At 45.2% G+C, this 18,966-nt stretch overlaps 1 protein-coding gene across 46 annotated transcripts in view; it reads right to left on the reverse strand.

Moving 5' to 3' along the window:
- Positions 1–18,966, reverse strand: part of DTNB (dystrobrevin beta) — a 311,592-nt gene that overhangs the window by 1,078 nt on the left and 291,548 nt on the right. For 11 of the 46 annotated variants that reach the window (XM_021924650.2, XM_017947350.2, XM_017947340.2 and 8 more), the window contains 3 exons: positions 9,737–9,896; positions 8,826–8,915; positions 7,915–8,502 (listed from right to left, as the gene is read on the reverse strand). In XM_021924650.2, the coding sequence (XP_021780342.1) occupies positions 8,345–8,502; positions 8,826–8,915; positions 9,737–9,896 (408 nt within the window). In that variant the 3' untranslated portion in view covers positions 7,915–8,344. Of the gene's footprint in view, positions 1–965; positions 1,000–5,395; positions 5,450–6,635; positions 7,666–7,914; positions 8,503–8,825; positions 8,916–9,736; positions 9,897–18,966 lie in introns of those variants that run through there. The other 35 variants (XM_021924659.2, XM_017947360.2, XM_017947359.2 and 32 more) reach the window with 11 other exon arrangements.

The following is an 18,966-nucleotide window of genomic DNA, read 5'->3' on the forward strand; positions in this document are numbered from 1 at the left end:
GCGCGTGGCCCAGGTGCTGCCCACCTCTCAGCTTGCACAATCCAGAGTCAGCGCAGGCTGAGGCTGCAGGGGCCCCAGGGGAACGGGCAGAGCCCTTCAATGGCCTGGCGCAGTTGGGCAGAGAGGGCTGAGAGGGCCAGAAGCTATTCCAGGATGACAAGACTTGGGAAAGTCTGAAAAAACTCCTTTTCTGGATTGTGGGGCTAGGGCCCTGGCTTTTTCACCTGAGGAAGATGCCTAATTTTTAAATATAAGAAGTAGGGGAAGGGGGAGGGAAGACAAGATTTTAAAATGGAGAAGTCTGATATCTTGGCGCTGGGACTAGAAAGAGTTAAGGTGTGGAGATGGAAAATGGGAATGACTAATTCCTAAAGGCAATGAGCATCTGCCACTGGAGCAGTCTGTACTTTTCTGCACTGCTTCTTCAGGAAGTGAGAAGGTGCAGCTTGGCCGGGCACCATGGGTAGCGGCTTGGTCAGCCCTGTATGTAGTGTGATCCTGCATGAATCACATGTCTGTGGGTTAGGGACTGTGACTCGGTGCAGTGCTGGGTGACAGAATCCAGGGACGCACTGGCTGTGGTTTGGATCCCAGGAAGGAAGTGGGCAGTGGCTATGGTAAAGGAGCATGGGAGGCAGTGCTCCCCAGGGAGGTGGCCTTGCTCAGCACGCCCTGTTGCAGCCAACGGTGTTGGGTCTGCCAACGCCATCCCAACACAGAGGTCACCAGGCCATGCCCAAGGACCAGGCATGCAGACAGTGCCGTGCAAGACAGGACACGGCCTAGAAATAGGGCAAGGAGGGCACATGGCCAGGGTGGGCAAAGGGAAGGGAGTCGGGCTCTTGCATCTTCACCTGTTAGGACTGTCCTGGCTTGGGACCTGTGACTGCAGAAAGGAAGGGGAAGGGAAGATGTTGAGGAAGGAGGGAGGGGCCGTGGGGAGGCAGAGGACTCTCTGTACTCACCTGAGCTTCCTCTGTGTCCGGCTCCTCTGCTAACCTGTGGCAGCACGGGCAGAAACAACACGCTGAGGTCACGGCCAGGTCTTCTCATGCCCCAGACTATGCTTCCCTGAACCACCCACTCCAGGGGCTTCCTTGCTTCTCCCCTGTTACGTGTATGTTGACTTTTCCCACCCAGGTATGACAGCAGGCTAGAGTCATACTTTCTACTACCATAGCCAACCCAAGGCAGCTATGGAGACAGATGCTTCTCAGGAGAAGGAAAGTCATTAAAAATGGAATCAAATCTCCTTAAATCCAGGGAGCAGTTACATGAGGGGGGCAAAGCCTACCCAGCTCTAAAAGTTCCCCAAGGGACTGCATCTTGGGTGAGGGCAGTCCCCCTCCTGCAGATAGTCTGCTTTGAAAAGCCATGCGCTTGCTCACCCGGGGCTCGAGCACTGCCTGGCCCCTCCCGAGCCTGTTCTGTTCTCTGAGGGCCACTGCTGTCCAGCCTTGCACCAGGGCTCTTTATGGATGCAAACTGGATTTACAGCCCCCACACCGGGATGGCAGGGTCTGGGAGGGGAGATTCTGAAGGACACAGGAGCGTAACATGAGGCTCTGGAGGGTGGAGAAGACATACTATGGGGGAAGGTGTCAGTCTGTGCTTCTTCTATGTGTCTTGGTTACACTTCTCTGAGAAGATGCATAGGAGGAAGGGTACCCCAATGGAGCAGAAGCGTTCCCCAGGATGCAGCCAGCCAGCCAGCCAGGGGCGAACAGGGAGAGGCGTGAGGTAGGGGTGAATATGGCAGGGAAGTTCAGCTTGGTCCTGATTCTTCAAAAGTCCCATTTGACTCTCAGAGTTTCCCTATCGAGCAGACTGTTTGCCTGACAGTGCTGACCAAATTCTGTTTATATTACGTCAGCATGGTTTCAACCCCAAAGAAGCAAATATACTCTCTCTCTCTCTTTACAGTTGACAGTTACAGATCTCTGGTGTCCAGGTGACTGCAGTTACTTCTAGGTCTGTAAAATTTCAGGCCTAGCTCATGGCAGAGAATCAGGAGGTCCACCCACAAAAACACTTAGTCTTAGAAAAATGCCTATGCATCAGCTACATTGTAGTTTCAGGGACATATCATAGGACCTGTATAATGTGGAGAGCCAAACATAAAAACTCTACCATCTCTCACCCCAACTATTAACACTCTTGGCCTTAGGGATGACACCAGAAAGTCACATAAAATTCAGGCATTCCCACAAAAAGATTTCACATAGACATACAGACATTCTAGTATATGCATTGAAAGACAGACAAGGAGCTCTAAGGGCAAGAGGCACAGAAACAAGAGATGAGGACAGGGCAGTGCAGGTGCAGAGACAGCACCCTGGGGCCTGGAGGGCCAGGCAAGGGAAACCCAGTCTGATGCAGACAGGACAGTGTAGGTACAAAGATTAACGCCCTGGGGCCTGGAGGGCCGGGCAAGGGAAACCCAGTCTGATGAGGACAGGGCAGTGCAGGTGCAGAGACAGCACCCTGGGGCCTGGAGGGCCGGGCAAGGGAAACACGGTCTGATTCCCATGTGAGGCACGGCCCACACTCAGAATGGAACCAGGATAAGGGCTGGAGTTCGTAGCCAGGGCAAGGCCTCAGTGGCTGGGGCAGAGTCCTAGGTTTGCTTTGGGGGAGTGAAAGGGACTGAGGAGAGGCCATGGGAAAAAGCTACTGGGGAAGGGAGGGGCAGGTGAAGGGAGGCCAGAGATGCAGCTGTTACGTCTTCAGCCAGGAACATTCCACATGAATGCTGGGATTTGGTTGGCATGTGCGTGTGTGTGTGCATGTGTTTGGAGCATGTGTTTACACCAGTGTAAATTTATCTCTATCTCTTCACCTCTTGCCCTCCTGCCTTCTTTCTTATGTGTGTGCGTTAAGTCAACTGTTTCTACATTTCTATGAAGCATTCCTAGATGTCTGAAACACTACTCTCTCTAATGTGACCTTTTATTTTTATATTTTAGAGATAGGGCTTTGCTCTGTCACCCAGGCTGGAATGCAGTGGCATGACTATGGCTCACTGCAGCCTTATACTCCTGGGCTGAAGCAATCCTGCCTCTGGCTCCCAAGCAGCTGGGACTACAGGTGTGCACTACCACATCTGGCTAATTACTTTTATTTTTTGTAGAGATGGGGTCTTGCTATGTTGCCTACGCTGGTCTCGAACTCCTGGCCTCAAGTGACCCCCCTGCCTCAGCCTCCCAAAGTGCTGGGATTACAAGCGTGAGCCACCATGGCCAGCCTAGTCTGACCTTTTGGCGTCCATGCCACATACGTCATTCTCATCAACTCAGTGGTGCTGCTGTCCACTTCCTCCCAGGACTAGCTCAGACTCACTAGATGATTTCAGAATCTGCAGAATGTTCTTCCTCTTCTCCCAGTTTCTTCCTCAGCAATTTCAATTCCTTGCTGACAAATTCCTTGCCCCCTGAGACTCCAAAGACCTCTCTCTCTTAGCCACACCAGCCCCTATGGGCCAAGAACACCCCAGACCTGCTGTCCCATAGGTTTCCCTTTCTTGTCACAGCTTCCTTACCTGTAGCTCCCACTTGACTTATATCCTTCCTTAAATAAGACCACTCCACTTCCCTTAGTCTACCAGTTCTGCTCAGACTAAAGCATGGGTATTAGAGTTAAACTCAGGCTGTGCCATTTATCACCTGCAGGTTCTTTCACTCCCCCGAGCCTTGTTCAGAATTCCTCCCTGGGAGGGCTGCTGCTGGCTCCTCCGCATCCTTCCTGCTCTCCCTACCTTCACCTCCTTGGGGTGACCAGCCACTGCATTTCTCTCCCCTGATAAGGTACTCTCTATCTCATCACCCCATTTATTTCCTTTGATTTGCTCATTTATTGACTTCCTACTAAGCACCAGGCACTGGAACACAATATGAACAAAACAGACTAAAATCTCTGCCTTGGGGAGCTGATGTTTAGGAGGAATCCAGCAACTAACACATTAATGTGCGACAGAAGGACAGCTCACCCTCAAATATCCAAAGAAAATTTTGTTTTCTGTTCAGTATAACATAGAAGGATGAAGATTAAGAGCATGAAGTTTGGAGTCAGAAAGACCCAGTTCTCTGCTTTTTTTTTTTTTTTTTGAGACAAAGTCTCTCTTTGTCGCCCAGGCTGGAGTGCTGTTCCATGATCTTGGCTCACTGCAACCTCTGCCTCCTGAGTTCAAGGGATTCTCCTGTCTCAGCCTCCCGAGTAGCTTCGATTACAGGCATGCACCACCACACCTGGCTAATTTTTGTATTTTTAGTAGAGACAGGGTTTCACCACGTTGGCCAGGCTGGTCTCGAATTCCTGGCCTCAAGTGATCCACCCACCTCGGCCTCCCCAAGTGCTGGGATTATAGGAGTGAGCCACCACACCCGGCCTAATCTCTGCCATTCAACAGCTACATGAACAACAGCTCTCTGAGCCTATTTCCTCATGGGTAAAACAGGGATATTCGAATTTGTCTCACAGTGTTGTTAAGGATTAGATGAGATCATCATATGTGAAAATCATTCCATGCAGCTCTTCCCAGATGTCATGTGTTAAGCAGGTTTGATATATAATGAAACTAGGAAGGCACTACTGTCCTTTGCTGACACCTTCCCTTCTTGCTTTTATTCTTCCACGAAGCCACAAAACCATTTGGCTATTCTGGCCCACAATAATATCTTCCTTTTCAGAAACCCTTATTATACTTATATGTTGAAAGTTTTATGATTAGCTTTTTCTGTCACTTCATTTGATCTCCTGTTTATTTTGCATTTTTGGTCTTGCTTTTTTTTGTTTTTGGAGATGGAGTTTTACTCTTGTTGCCCAGGCTGGAGTGCAGTGGCGCGATCTTGGCTCACTGCAATCTCCGTCTCCTGGATTCAAGCAATTCTCCTGCCTCAGCCTCCCCAAGTAGCTGAGACTACAGGCACCTGCCACCACACCTGGCTAATTTTTTGTATTTTTAGTAGAGATGAGGTTTCACTATGTTGGCCAGGCTGCTGGTCTTGAACTCCTAACCTCATGATCTACCCGGCTCAGTCTCCCAAAGTGCTGGGATTACAGGCATGAGCCACCGCGCTCCGGCCTGGTCTTGCTTTCTTAACTAGATCATAAACTTCTCCAGTCAAAGGGTCATCTTTTGTGTTCTACTTGTATCTACTTCCTGTATCCCAACCACCTATCCCAGGATCAGGAAATGAAGCTCTTGGTGATTGACTGACATTGGCTCCTGGAAGGTAAAACCTGACTGTCAGATGGGAAAAGTAGGTACAGGGAACTCGGGTCCGAAAGCTCTGGGAAAGGTGGTGGCAGGGAGGAAGGCAGAAACAAAGTGGGGGGCAGTTCATCCATGAGCTCTGGCTCCCCATTTAAACTAGGAGTCCTGTTGAGCTGCCTTTACCTCTGTCTTTCCCATTGTGCATCTTCTCTTCTTCTTCCTCTGCACCTTCCTCTGCTGTGAAAACAAGTCCAGGGAGGCCAGTGACCCTTCAGCACAGGACAAGTTCAGAAAGAGGGTGAACAAAGCAACTGCTGAGGCTTGGGAGGAAACTCTAGCTAACAGCTCCTGGCTGCAGGCCTCCGAGGGTGCTTCAGCTCACCAGTCTGCACTTGTGTGGCCCACGCCCCAGCACTGTTGAATAGGAGCCCGTGAGCCCAGAGCCACAAAGAGCAGTGCAGTCACATCACTCACTTTCCTGACCGGGGCAGGGGGCGTGCGGTGTGGGGTTGCGTGCCTCCGTTCTGTGCCTGTCTGCCCTCAGCTGGTGATGACCAGGGAGACATCTAATGTCTTGCATTCAGGTTTAAGAAAGTGACCATACAATATATGGTGGGGGAATACCTAGATTAATATGGGGTTCTGTAAAAAAAAAAAAAAAAATCCGGATGTTTTAGCTGATGATAAACTTAAAATGACCGCACAGCGCAAAGTGGCTATGTGGGAAGCGCTAATGCTGTCTAAGGTGCTTTTCCAGGGGCCACTCAAGAGGGTCACAGATGCCTTGTGCTCTGCAGGGACAAGATCCCCTGTGATGGTCAGCAGGGTGCCCAGCCCTGGGCATGCACTTTGAATAGGAGCCTTGGAAAATGGCCACATCCTGGTGTGGTCAAGCAGGCTGGTAAGAGAAAACCATGTCATGGTTGGAAAGGTTGAAGGAATTGGGTGTAGCAGTCTACAGAGGAGAACACTAGGAAGGGTTATCATCTGCCATCCAACCCGTGACAGGTGAGCCTGCAGAGGAGGGACTGAGCTTGTCCTGGGTGGCTTTGGAGGACAGGGATAAATCAATTACAGAAAGGCAGATTTTGGCTCCCCACTGAGGAAGAACTTTCCAGTGATTAGAGTTGATCATGAATGAGCTCACTGGAAATATTCAGAGGACTGTTTTATTGGGTGGCAAGTTAGATTAAATGACTTCTAACATCCTTTCCAATTTTTTTCTTTTTCTTTTTTTTTTGAGATGGAGTTTTGCTCTTGTTGCCCAGGCTGGAGTGCAGCAGCGCAATCTCGGCTCATGCAACCTCTGCATCCCAGGTTCAAGTGATTTTCCTGCCTCAGCCTCCCGAGTAGCTGGGATTACAGGCATGCACCACCACGTCCGGTTAATTTTGTATTTTCAGTAGAGATGGGGTTTCACCATGTTGGTCAGGCTGGTCTTGAACTCCTGACCTCAGGTGATCCACCTGCCTCAGCCTACCAAAGTGCTGAGATTACAGGCGTGAGCCACTGTGCCTGGCCTCGATCCTTTCCAATTCTAGGATTCCATTATCTGTGAAAAAACTTTATAAAGATGAGGAGTACAAGCTATGTACATACAGTATGTATATACTGTATAGACTATATGTAAAGATAATCCAAGTATGTCCTCTCATTGGAACAAAAACCTGTCAAGTCACTGTCAAGGAGATAGTAAAAACGTGTTGGTGTTGGGCGAAGCTGTTCTATTCATTGAGAAATTGGTACCCTCACATGTAAAGGGAGTTTATGTCTGCATGTTAGAGGGATACCATGCCATGTGTGGCTTTGGTCCACATCTACCTGCAGGCTTCAGTGACTGAAAGAACATCAGGGAAAGGGGCCTCTGGGACTCTGGGTTTGATGTCTTGTCCTGGAGGGGAGTAAGATCTCTGGCTTAATGCTCTGAAGACCCAAGTTCTAGGACCAGCTTTCCCCCTTCAAGCTGCACGACCTTAGGCAGACAACTTTTCTGATAAGCATATGCAACATTTCTAAAGTAAGGGACTGGACAATGTGCTCTCTAAGGCACCTTCCAAATTACACTACATAATTTTGTTGAAACCATTCTTTCCTACTATGAGACACTGCTGAGTATTCCTATAACCTTTAAATTTTTGTGAAGCTATTTGGTCTCTATGTGCTTTATGCTTAATGGTATTTAATGACCTCTCACCCCAGCACGATGAACGCAGAAGCCACTTATTTTGCATAAACTCTAATAAGTGGCCATGAAGTACAAGTGTAGTTAATTTCCATGGCCCGAAATTCCCTAAGAAATTTCCTCTAAAAGTGGGATTTCTCTGGCATCTGTGGGGAGCTGTATTAGGGAAAGTGCCTTCTAATCACCTGTGAGGTCATCCCAAAGGCTGTCACCTCTTCTGTTCATGGGTACAGAGGGGAGCCGTGCTTCTGACGGGGGTTGAGAAACAGTGCTAGAATGGAGAGGGTGGCGCCATCAAACCAGAGAAGCAGCGTCTGACCTTCACTGGCTGGAAAGAGTAGCCTGGGCCACACACTCACTTTGGTCTGTATGAAAATAGGCAGATTTGAGAGCAGAGCTGGGGGCTCTGTCCAGTCCCATGACAACCCGAAACATGTGAGCTTTCTCCTACGAAGGGCTGAAACATACCCAAGGCTTGCCTTCCCTAAGAGTGTTTGAATAAATCTATGTGTTTGAATGGTCCATGGAAAAACTGCTTTATCTTTTTATTTAATAGCCCTGTTAAGCTACTTCAAGGTATTTAAAAGCACTACATTAGGTGGAAAGAAACAAAAGAGAACCATCAGTGTGAGTGACCTACAGCACTTAGGAAGGGAAACCATTAGTTTAACAGAAAACACGGAAACCCCACCGCTGTGAAATCGTTAGTGACTCTCTGGCCCCTACGTAACTGGCAGAGTCATGGGGATTCCTGGAGATAGGATGATATGTGAATGGCCTTTTATTTTCTCTCTCTTTCCTAGGTTTTATGTAAGGTAAAGGTCTTTGGGAAGTCACTGATGTGGCGAGGTGATGGAGAGACTGAGAAAGAAGTCACAGATGAGCTGAGCACGAGGAGTGGAAGAGGCGACAGACTCAGGTCATGAACTTCAGGTGAAATCAGAGCCTGGTCATGGACAAAAGGAGGGAATAGGCTTCAAAACCAAATCAAACAGGAGAGAGCAGAAAGGCAGGAGGGGAAGATCCAGAGCTTTCCTGGCTGATTCGGCTCCAGACTTCCAGAGAAGCTTCAGAATGAGGCGGTCGGTCAGGCCTAGGGAGAGAGCGGCTGTGGACAAAGCACAGATAGAAGACGGGGTAAGTAGGAAGGGGGCCTGCCTGCACTGAAAGGTCTGAATTTCTCCAAATTCAGCTTGCTCCACAAGATGCACTCCTGAGATAGCCTGAATGTGAAACCGCCCCTATGCAATCCTGTGTGACAAAGGCTCTCTGGGCGGAGACATCCAATGTGTTCCTAGAAGGCAAAGTTGGGTGGTGAAATGGGGTGGTGCGAGCTGGGTGGTGAGGTTCTGCCAGAGCTGGCGAGGAAGTGAGAAGGGCGTGGGCGAGGCAGGGGAGGCCGGGAAGCCGGGTGGGAGCTCTGGGTTTCACCTGAATGGAGCTCCTTCACCAGGGATGACATGGTGTTGGTGATGGAGTCAGCTGCCACCAGCAGGTCATTGCGGAGGTTTCTCCTCGTACCTGAGGAGAGGCAGAGCAGATGGGGATGCCAGGGGGGGTGAGCATGGAGAAGAGACGGCTGAGCAAACGCCTCCATTCTGCCAGGCCGGAGGACACAGGTGTGGAATACCTAAGGGGAGATGGGGCCGCAGCAGCTCCACCCACTCCCAGCCACACTGGGGGCAGGAGGCACCAGCCCACTGGTCCCTCTCCCTCTGCCCTCTCTACCTAGGGAGCAGCATCCTGTCAATTCCACGCTTTGCCACCACCACACAATCCAGAGCTGGGTTCCAGAATAAGCATTCCACCGAGGTCTTCCTCAGCCTTGTGGGGGCGGGGCTCTACTCTCCACAACCACCACCACCACCTCCCCTTCTCACCTCCAGCCCCAGCAGGACTTCCCTCTGAATCCCCACCCAACTACTTAATACTGCTGATCACTAGCTCCTCCGATGACTGTGGCAATGGCGTGCACACTATGCTGTCAGCACGGTCCCAGTTACAGTGCCTGTTACAGTCCCTTCTAGGCCAGGGAATTATTCCATCCAATTCCTCTGGAGGACACGAAGCTCAAAGGACAAAGCACTTCCCATAATCCAGAAAAAAGGGCAGAGAATCCCAGGAGGCCTGTTCTTGGCACACATCGGAAGCCTGCAGCCCTCCTGCTGGAGACCAGCCAGTCTCATGAGAAGGGGCCAGCACCTGACTTATTTACACTGTCTGTCAAAATCTGATCATTCAAGCCAAGAGCACAAAAGAGAAATGGAAAAACCTCAGCAGGAATCTTGTCCATGTTTGCAGATCCCTTCAGCTCCCTGCTGAACTCTGCTCCAGAAACTCACCTTGTGCAAAGGCCTCCTGCACGTCTCCCCCAACTCCGCTCAGTGAGTCCTGCGGACAGTGGGTGGGGGTGGAGCCGGCAGACGTGGAGCGCACTGGCATGGGCATCGGCCGGCCGCCTCCATGGGTGGGCGATGTATGTGGTGACCCTGTGGCCTGAGCCTGGAGATTCAAAGAGAGAAAATATGTTATCTCAAGTACCTGACCTCTTTGAGGAAGAAAGAAAGTACTTTTTCTCCGTCAACCGGAGCCAGCCAGCGGGCCTCAGTTCAGTGGTACAAGATCATACTTGAAAGGAAGGAGTCAGGCTGCTTCCAAGACTGGAGAGAGGAAGAAAAGGAAAAAAGGAAGGGGTCGTGCAGGGCAGGAAGAAAGAACATCATAAGAAGAGACCAAGAATGGGAGGGAAAGAAGAGGCTGGCACAGAGTGGTGGAGGACTCTCAGGAAGACAGAGTGAGCATATAGCTGGGCCAGGGCTCTAGAAGGGCTTGGCTAGCGGGGCAGGAAGTAACATGCAAACAGCTTTCATTTTGTTTGCAAACACATTCATGCACACGTTCTCATTTGGACCACCCCACCCACCCCCGGCAACCTGTGAGTGGAAAGGACATACGTGTGTGTGAGTGTGTGTGTATGTATATATTTATATTTGTATATGCTTCTTTTTTGGAGACAGAGTCTTGCTTTGTTGCCCAGGTGGAGTGCAGTGGTGCAATCTCAGCTCACTGTAACCTCCGCCTCCCAGGTTCAAGAGATTCTCCTGCTTCAGCCTCCCGAGTAGCTGGGACTACAAGCGTGTACCACCATGCTGGGCTAATTTTTTGTATTTTTAGTAGACACAGAGTTTCAACATGTTGCCCAGGTTGGTCTTTAACTCCTGAGTTCAGGCAATCTGCTTGCCTTGGCCTCCCAAAGTGCTAGGATTACAGGTGTGAGCCACCACACCTAGCCAGGGTGTATATTTTTATATCTATTTTATAGAAGGAAAAGAAAGCATTGTGTCAGGCAACACAGCTTGCCAGTGGGAGGCACGGGAAGAACCCCTTGACTCCAAGGGTGGCAGTGTGCACTCTGCAGGCTGCGCCCCCACTCCCCCAGGGCATGCTCTGAGCATGTGGGGAGCTTGGCTGCAGGCTGCAAGCGGGGCCATCGGGCCAGTCATGCCACACGCACTGCACACACACAGCGAGGCTGTCTGGGGCCATCCCGTAGGGACGAGGTGAAAAGGACACGTAGTAAACAGAAACTGAGCTTTCCTTGGGAGGCCCTGGTACAGTTGTGGAGAAAGTTTGGAGCAATGGGATAAAATAAATAAAAGGAGAAAACGAATCAAGGGCCGCTCACTGAGATGTGGGCTCTGGAGCTCTTCAGCACAACATGAACTGAGTGTGACAGGTAGACTAGGGTTTTCTGTGGAAGCAAAACTGGAAAAAATATAAGCCAAAGTGTGAGAGTGAGTTCAAATGAAGATAGTTATCCTTCTGGGGAGCTAGCTCAGAAACCCCACATACAAACAGAATTGGCCCTGAACAGGTAGACAGGCTGGACACACCATACCCCACTGCAGTGCTTCAACCGTGTGGCCACCAAACTCAACAGAAATGGATTGTTTTCTGTGGTTCTTACTTTGAATCATTTGTGTGTGTATGTGTGTGTGTGTGTGTATGTATGTGTGTGTATTTCAAGAAGTTAAAAAAATACAGAAAACTAAAAAGTACAACATAATTAACCACCCCAAATTGGTAACTTCATATCGTGTCAAATGTATTTCAACCTAAAAATATTGCAGATAAATCTGAAGACTGCTTTGACCACCAGTTCTTTCCTGTTCCAGTTCTTTCCTCTCCTCCCTTCAGAGGCAACCATTATCAAAGATTTTGGTGTGAAACTTTTAACCTATATGTGCATATATAGCTATGAATAATAAATGGTATTTCATGCTTTTAAATTTTGCATGAATGGTATTGTACTGCTCATATCACTTTGCAATTTGCTTTAATCACTTAGCATGCTTTCTGAGATCTTTCCATGATATAAATAAACATGAACTAAATCAAAATGGATCATAGTAACTATAAGAGCTAAAACTAAAATGGATCATAGTAACTATAAGGGCTAAAATTATAAAACTTCTCTAAGAAAACACCCAAACCATGATATGTAAAAACAAAACAAAACAGATAAACTGGCTTTCATTGAAATTTTAAACTTTTTCTTTTTCTTTTTTTTGAGACGGAGTTTCACTTTTTCACCCAGGCTGGAGTGAAGTGGCACGATTTTGGCTCACTGCAACCTCTGTCCCCTGGGGTCAACCGATTCTCCTGCCTCAGCCTCCAGAGTAGCTGGGATTACAGGTGCGTGCATGCCACCATGCCTGGCTATTCTTGTATTTTTAGTAGAGACGGGGTTTCGCCATCTTGGCCAGGCTGGCCTCGAACTCCTGACCTCAGGTGATCCACCTGCCTCAGCCTCCCAAAGTGCTAGCATTACAGGTGTGAGCCACTGAGCCCGGCCAAACCTCTGCTTTTCAAAAGACATCATTAAACAACATATGGACAAATCAATTCAGAATGAATCAATAACTTAAACATAGGAGCTGAAATTATAACATTCTTAGAAGAAAACATGGGGGGAAGGATTTATAATCTTGGATTAGGCAATGACTTTTTTTTTTTTTTTCGAGATGGATTCTCGCTCTGTCACCCAGGCTGGAGTGCAGTGGCGCTACCTCGGTTCACTGCAAGCTCTGCCTCCCGGGTTCATGCCATTCGCCTGCCTCAGCCTCCCGAGTAGCTGGCACTACAGGCGCCTGCCACTACGCCTGGCTAATTTTTTGTATTTTTCGTAGAGATGGGGTTTCACCAGGTTAGCCAGGATGGTCTCGATCTCCTGACCTCGTGATCCGCCTGCCTCGACCTCCCAAAGTGCTGGGATTACAGGCGTGAGCCACTGCACCCAGCCTAGGCAATGACTTTTTAGATATGACATCAAAAGCCCAAGCTATGAAAGAAAAACTAGATACACTGAGTATTATCAAAAGTAAAACTTTTGTGCTTTGAAGAATACCATCAAGAAAGTGAAAGTCAACCCCCAGAAAGGGAGAAAATGTTTGCAAATTATATATGATACATGATCTATATATAAAATATATAAAGAACTCCTCTTACAACTCAATAATAAAAGGATAAATAATATTGTAAAATGGGCAAAGGATCTGCAGAGACATTCCTCCAAAGATATATAAACGTCCAATAAGTACATGGAAAGATGCTCAACATTATTAGGGAAATGCAAATCAAAACTACAATGAGACACCACTGCACACCCACAAGGATGGCTATAATAAAAAAGACAGGTAGTAACAAGTGTTGGCAAGGATGTGAAGAAATTAGAACCCTAATACACTGCTGATAGAAATGTAAAATGGCCATAGGATAGGCCACAAAACAAGTCTCAGTAAATTTAAGAAAACCAAAATTATATCAAGTACTCTATCAGACGACATTAGAATAAAATTGGAAATCAACTCCAAAAGGAACCCTCAAAACCATGCAAATACATGGAAATTAAATAATCTGCTCCTGAATGATGGTTGGATCAACAATGAAATCAAGATGGAAATTTAAAAATTATTTGAACTGAATAATAGTGACAGAATCTATCAAAACCTCTGGGATATGGAAAAAGCGGTGCTAAGAGGAAAGTTCACAGCATTAAATGCCTGCATCAAAAAGTCTGAAAGAGCACAGACAATCTAAGGTCACACCTCACAGAACTGGAGAAATAAGAACAATTCAAGCCAAAACCCAGCAGAAGAGAAATAACAAACCCAGCAGAAGAGCAGAACTAAATGAAACTGAAACACACACATACAAAACAATACAAAAGATAAATGAAACAAGCCAGGCACGGTGGCTCACGCCTGTAATCCCAGCACTTTGGGAGGCCAAGGTGGGTGGATCACTTGGGGTCAGGAGTTCGAGACCAGTCTGGGTAACATGGTGAAACCCCATCTCTACTGAAAAAACAAAAATTAGCAGGGTATGGTGGTGCACGCCTGTAATCCCAGCTACTCGGGAGGCTGAGGCAGGAGAATCTCTTGAACCCGGGAGGTGGAGGCTGCAGTGAGCTGAGATCACACCACTGCACACCAGGCTGGGCAACAGAGCGAGACTCCATCTCAAAAATGAACGAACGAATGAGTGAATGAAACCAAAAGCTGGTTCTTTGAAAAGATAAACAAAATTGGTAGACCATTAGCAAGATTAACCAAGAAAAGAAGAGAGTAGATCCAAATAAGCTAAATTAGAAATGAAACAAGAGATACTACTACTGATACCACAGAAATGCAACAGATTTAAAGCTACTATGAACACTTTTACATGCATAAACTAGAAAACCTAGAGGAGATGGATAAATTCCTGAAAATATACAACTCTCCTAGATTAAACCAGGAAGATACAGAATCTCTGAATAGACCAATAACAAGCAGCGAGATTGAAATGGTAATAAAAAAATTGCCAACAAAACACAGTCCAGGACCAGATGGATTCACAGCTGAACTCTATCAGACACTCAAAGAAGAATTGGTACCAATCCTATTGACACTATTCCAAAAGAGAGAAAAAGAGGGAATCCTGTGTAAATCATTCTGTGAAGCCAGTATCACCCTAATACCAAAACCAGGGAAGGACATAAAACAAGAAAGCTACAGACCAATATCCCTGATGCACAAATCCTCAACAAAATACTAGTGAACCAAATCCAACAGCATATCAAAAAGATAATCCACCATGATCAAGTGGGTTCCATACCAGGGATGCAGGGATGGTTTAACATATGTAAGTCAATGAATGTGATATACCACATAAACAGAATCAAAAACAAAAGTCACATGATCGCTTCAATAAATGCAGAAAAAGCATTCGACAAAATCCAACATCCCTTTATGATTAAAACCCTCAGCAAAGCTGGCACAGAAGGGACATACCTTAATGTAATAAAAGCCATCTATGACAAACCCACAGCCAATATTATACGGAACAGGGGAAAGCTGAGAGCATTCCCCCTGAGAACTGGAACAAGACAAGGATGCCCACTTTCACCACTTCTATTCAACATAGTACTGGAAGTCCTAGCCAGAGCAATCAGACAAGGGAAAGAAACAAAGGGCATCCAAATCGGTAAAGAGGAAGTCAAACTGTCACTGTTTGCTGATTATATGATTGTATACCTAGAAAATTCTAAAGACTCATCCAAAAAGCCCCTAGAATTGGCAAATGAATTCAGCAAAGTTTCAGGATACAAAATTATTATACACAAATCAGTAGCTCTGCTATATATCAACAGCGACCAAGCTGAGAATCAAATCAAGAACTCAACCCCTTTCAGAATACCTGCAAAATAAAATAAAAATAAAATAAAATAAAGTAAAATAAAATACTTAGGAATACACTTAACCAAGGACATGAAAGACCTCTGTAAGGAAAACTATCAAACCTGCTGAAATAAATCACAGATGAGACAAACAAATGGAAACACATCCCATGCTCATGGATGGGTAGAGTCAATATTGTGAAAATAATCATACTGCCAAAAGCAATCTACAAATTCAATGCAATTCCCATCAAAATACCACCGTCATTCCTCACATAACTAGAAAACACAATCCTTAAATTCATATGGAACCAAAAAAGAACCCACATAGCCACAACAAGACTAAGCAAAAAGAATAAATCTGGAGGCATCACATTACTTAACTTCAAACTATACTATAAGGCCTCAGTCACCAGAACAGCATGGTACTGGTATAAAAATAGGCACATCCAATGGAACACAATAGGGAACCCAGAAATAAAGCCAAATACACCCAACTGATCTTTGACAAAGCAAACAAAAACAAAAAATGGGGAAATGACACCCTACTTAACAAATGATGCTGAGATAATCGGTAAGACACGTAGAAGAATGAAACTGGATCCTCATCTCTTACCTTATACAAAAATCAACTCAGGATGGATCAAAGACTTAAATCTAAGACCTGAAACCATAAAGATACTAGAAGATAACATCGGAAAAACCCTTCTAGACAATGGCTTAGGCAAAGACTTCATGACCAAGAACACAAAAGCAAATGCGACAAAGATAAATAGATGGGACTTAACTAAACTAAATAGCTTCTGCACAGCAAAAGAAATAATCAGCAGAGTTAACAAACAACCCACAGAGTGGGAGAAAATCTTCACAAACTATACATCTGACACAGGACTAATATCCAGAATCTACAAAGAAAACAAATCAGCAAGAAAAAAACAATTCTATAGAAAAGTGGGCTAAAGGACATGAATAGAAAATTCTCAAAAGATGATATACAAATGGCCAACAGCTATATTGGAAAATGCTCCAGTTACTAATTATCAGGGAAATGCAAATCAAAATTACAATGCAATACCACCTCACTCTTACAACAATGGCAATAAAAAACTCAAAAAATAATAGATGTTGGTGTGGATGCAGTGAAAAAGGAACACTTTCATACTGTTGGTGGGAATGTAAACTAGTACAACTACTATGAAAAACAGTGTGGTGATTCCTTAAAGAACTAAAAGTAGATCTACTGTTTGATCCAGCAATCCCATTACTAGGTATCTACCCACAGGGAAGTAAGTCATTATACAAAAAAGATACTTGCATACACATGTTTATAGCAGCACAATTTGCAATTGCAATTGCAAAAATATGGAACAAGCCCAAATGCCCATCAATCAATGAGTGGGTAAAGAAAATGGGATATATACACCATGGAATACTACTTAGCCATAAAAAGGAATGAAATAATGGCATTCACAACAACCTGGATGGAACTGGAGACTATTTTTCTAAGTGAAGTAACTCAGGAATAGAAAATCAAACATTGTACATTCTCACTCATATGTGGGAGCTAAGCTATGAGGACACAAAGGCCTAAGAATGATACATTGGACTTTGGGGACTCGGGGAAAGGGTGGGGTGTGGCAAGGGATAAAAGACTACACACTGGGTACGATGTACACTGCTTGGATGATGGGTGTAGCAAAATCTCAGAAATCACCACTAACAAACTTATGCATGTAACCAAATACTACCTGTTCCCCAAAAACCTATTGAAATAAAAAAACTTAAAAATTTTAAAAAGTTTATGTATCACATAATATGTATACATAAATATATAAATCACATTATACATATTTACAAATATATACACATAAATATATCAATCACATAATATACATGTATATTTGTGTACATAAATATATAAATCACGATATATACATAAATATAAATATACATAAATCTGTATTTATGTATATTTAAATATTTATATACATCTCTCTAACCACATCAGCATCAGAGTTTCTAGCAATAGCAAATATTCAAAATCTATGTGACAAAATCATGATTAAACAAATTAATACATGAATAAATCATTGCAACTGATTTGTAGGTATTTCTCACATAATTGATAAAGGTACTTCCAGTGAGCAAAGAAGCTAGATAAAAATTTATGTTGTGAAGAAAGCACTACAGATGGAATTTGCATTCTTATTTCAGCATTTTCTTTGAGTAAATAAATTAATCCTACTGAATCTTAGTTTTCTCTTACATAATATGGAATATTATAAAAGGATTAATAGACAGTGTAAGTTTAAAAAATGTAGCCCAGAATTATATATAAGAAGCCCTAATTAAATATTCCCTCCCTCCTTCTTGAAGACTGGTGCTAGGATGGTTCATAATTGCAAAAATACAGAACCAGCCCAAATGCCCATCAATCAATGCGTGGATAAAGAAAATGTGGTAAATGCATACCATGGAATACTACTCAGTCATAAAAAGGAACAAAACAATGGCATTCATAGCAACCTGGATGGAACTGGAGACCATTATTCTAAGTGAAGCGACTCAGGAGTGGAAAACTAAACACTGTATGTTCTTATCCACAAGTGGGAGCTAAGCTATGAGAATGCAAAGGCGTACGAATGATACACTGGTCTGCAATCCCAGCACTTTGGGAGGCCAAGATGCATGGATCACTTGAGGACAGGAGTTCGAGACCAGCCTGGCCAACATGGTGAACCCTCATCTCTACTAAAAATACAAAAATTAGCCAGATGTGGTGGTTCATGTCTGTAACCCAGCTACTTGCGAGGCTGAGGCAGGAGAATCACTTGAACCCAGGAGGTGGAGGTTGCAGGGAGCTGAGATTGTGTCACTGCACTCCAGTCTAGGTGACAAAGCAAGACCCTGTCTCAGGAAAAAAAAAAAAAAAAAAGAATGATACACTGGACTTTTGGGACTTGAGGGAAAGGGCGGGAGGGGGGTGAGGGATAAAAGACTACACATTGGGTACAGTATACACTGCTTGGGTGATGAGTGTACCAAAATCTCAGAAATCACTAGAGAACTTATCCATGTAACCAAACCCCGCCCCTGTGTTCCCCCAAAACCTACTGAAATTTAAAAAAAGGAACTTAAAAAAAAAAAAGACTGGTGCTAGGGATAGCTCTTGTGACCATTCTGCAGTATCGTTAATGTTCTTTTTTCCTAACATTAAAACCTCAATCTGAGCACTGTTTTGTCTCCCTCACTACTTTTCCTTTTACCACCTTCCAATCCTTCACTGTCATGTATTTGTAGACTGCGATTCTAGGAAAATCTCAACAATTTCTGAATTGAATAGAAGTTAAAAGGGATAAATTTGTCTTGAGATTTTAGATAACTTAATTTCTTTAAGCCATCTATGGAATAAAGATCAAATGTCACCCCCCCACCCCCTCCCCACCCCCACAAAGTAAAACAGTACAGCTGCTTTGGACAGACTGGCAGCAATTCCATTCATAGGTATATAGCCATGAGACATGAAAACATGTCCACACAAAAATCTGAACCCAAATGTTCATAGCAGCGTTATTCGACATAGCCAAAAAGTCAAAACCACTCAAATGTCCATTAATTCGGGAGGCCAAGGGAGAATTGCTTGAATCTGGGAGGCAGAGGTTGCAGTGAGCTGAGATTACGCCACTGCACTCCAGCCTGGGCGACAGAAAGAGACTCCACTCTGTCTCAAAAAAAAAAAAAAAAAAAAAAAAGAAAACATTATGCTACATGCAAGAAGCCAGTCACAGAAGACCACATATTGTATGATTCTATTTATATAAAATGTCCAGAATAGGCAAATCTCAGGGCACAGGA

Source organism: Papio anubis, chromosome 14 (genome assembly GCF_008728515.1).
Source record: "Papio anubis isolate 15944 chromosome 14, Panubis1.0, whole genome shotgun sequence".
In the NCBI taxonomy this organism is placed as follows: Eukaryota; Metazoa; Chordata; class Mammalia; order Primates; family Cercopithecidae; genus Papio; species Papio anubis.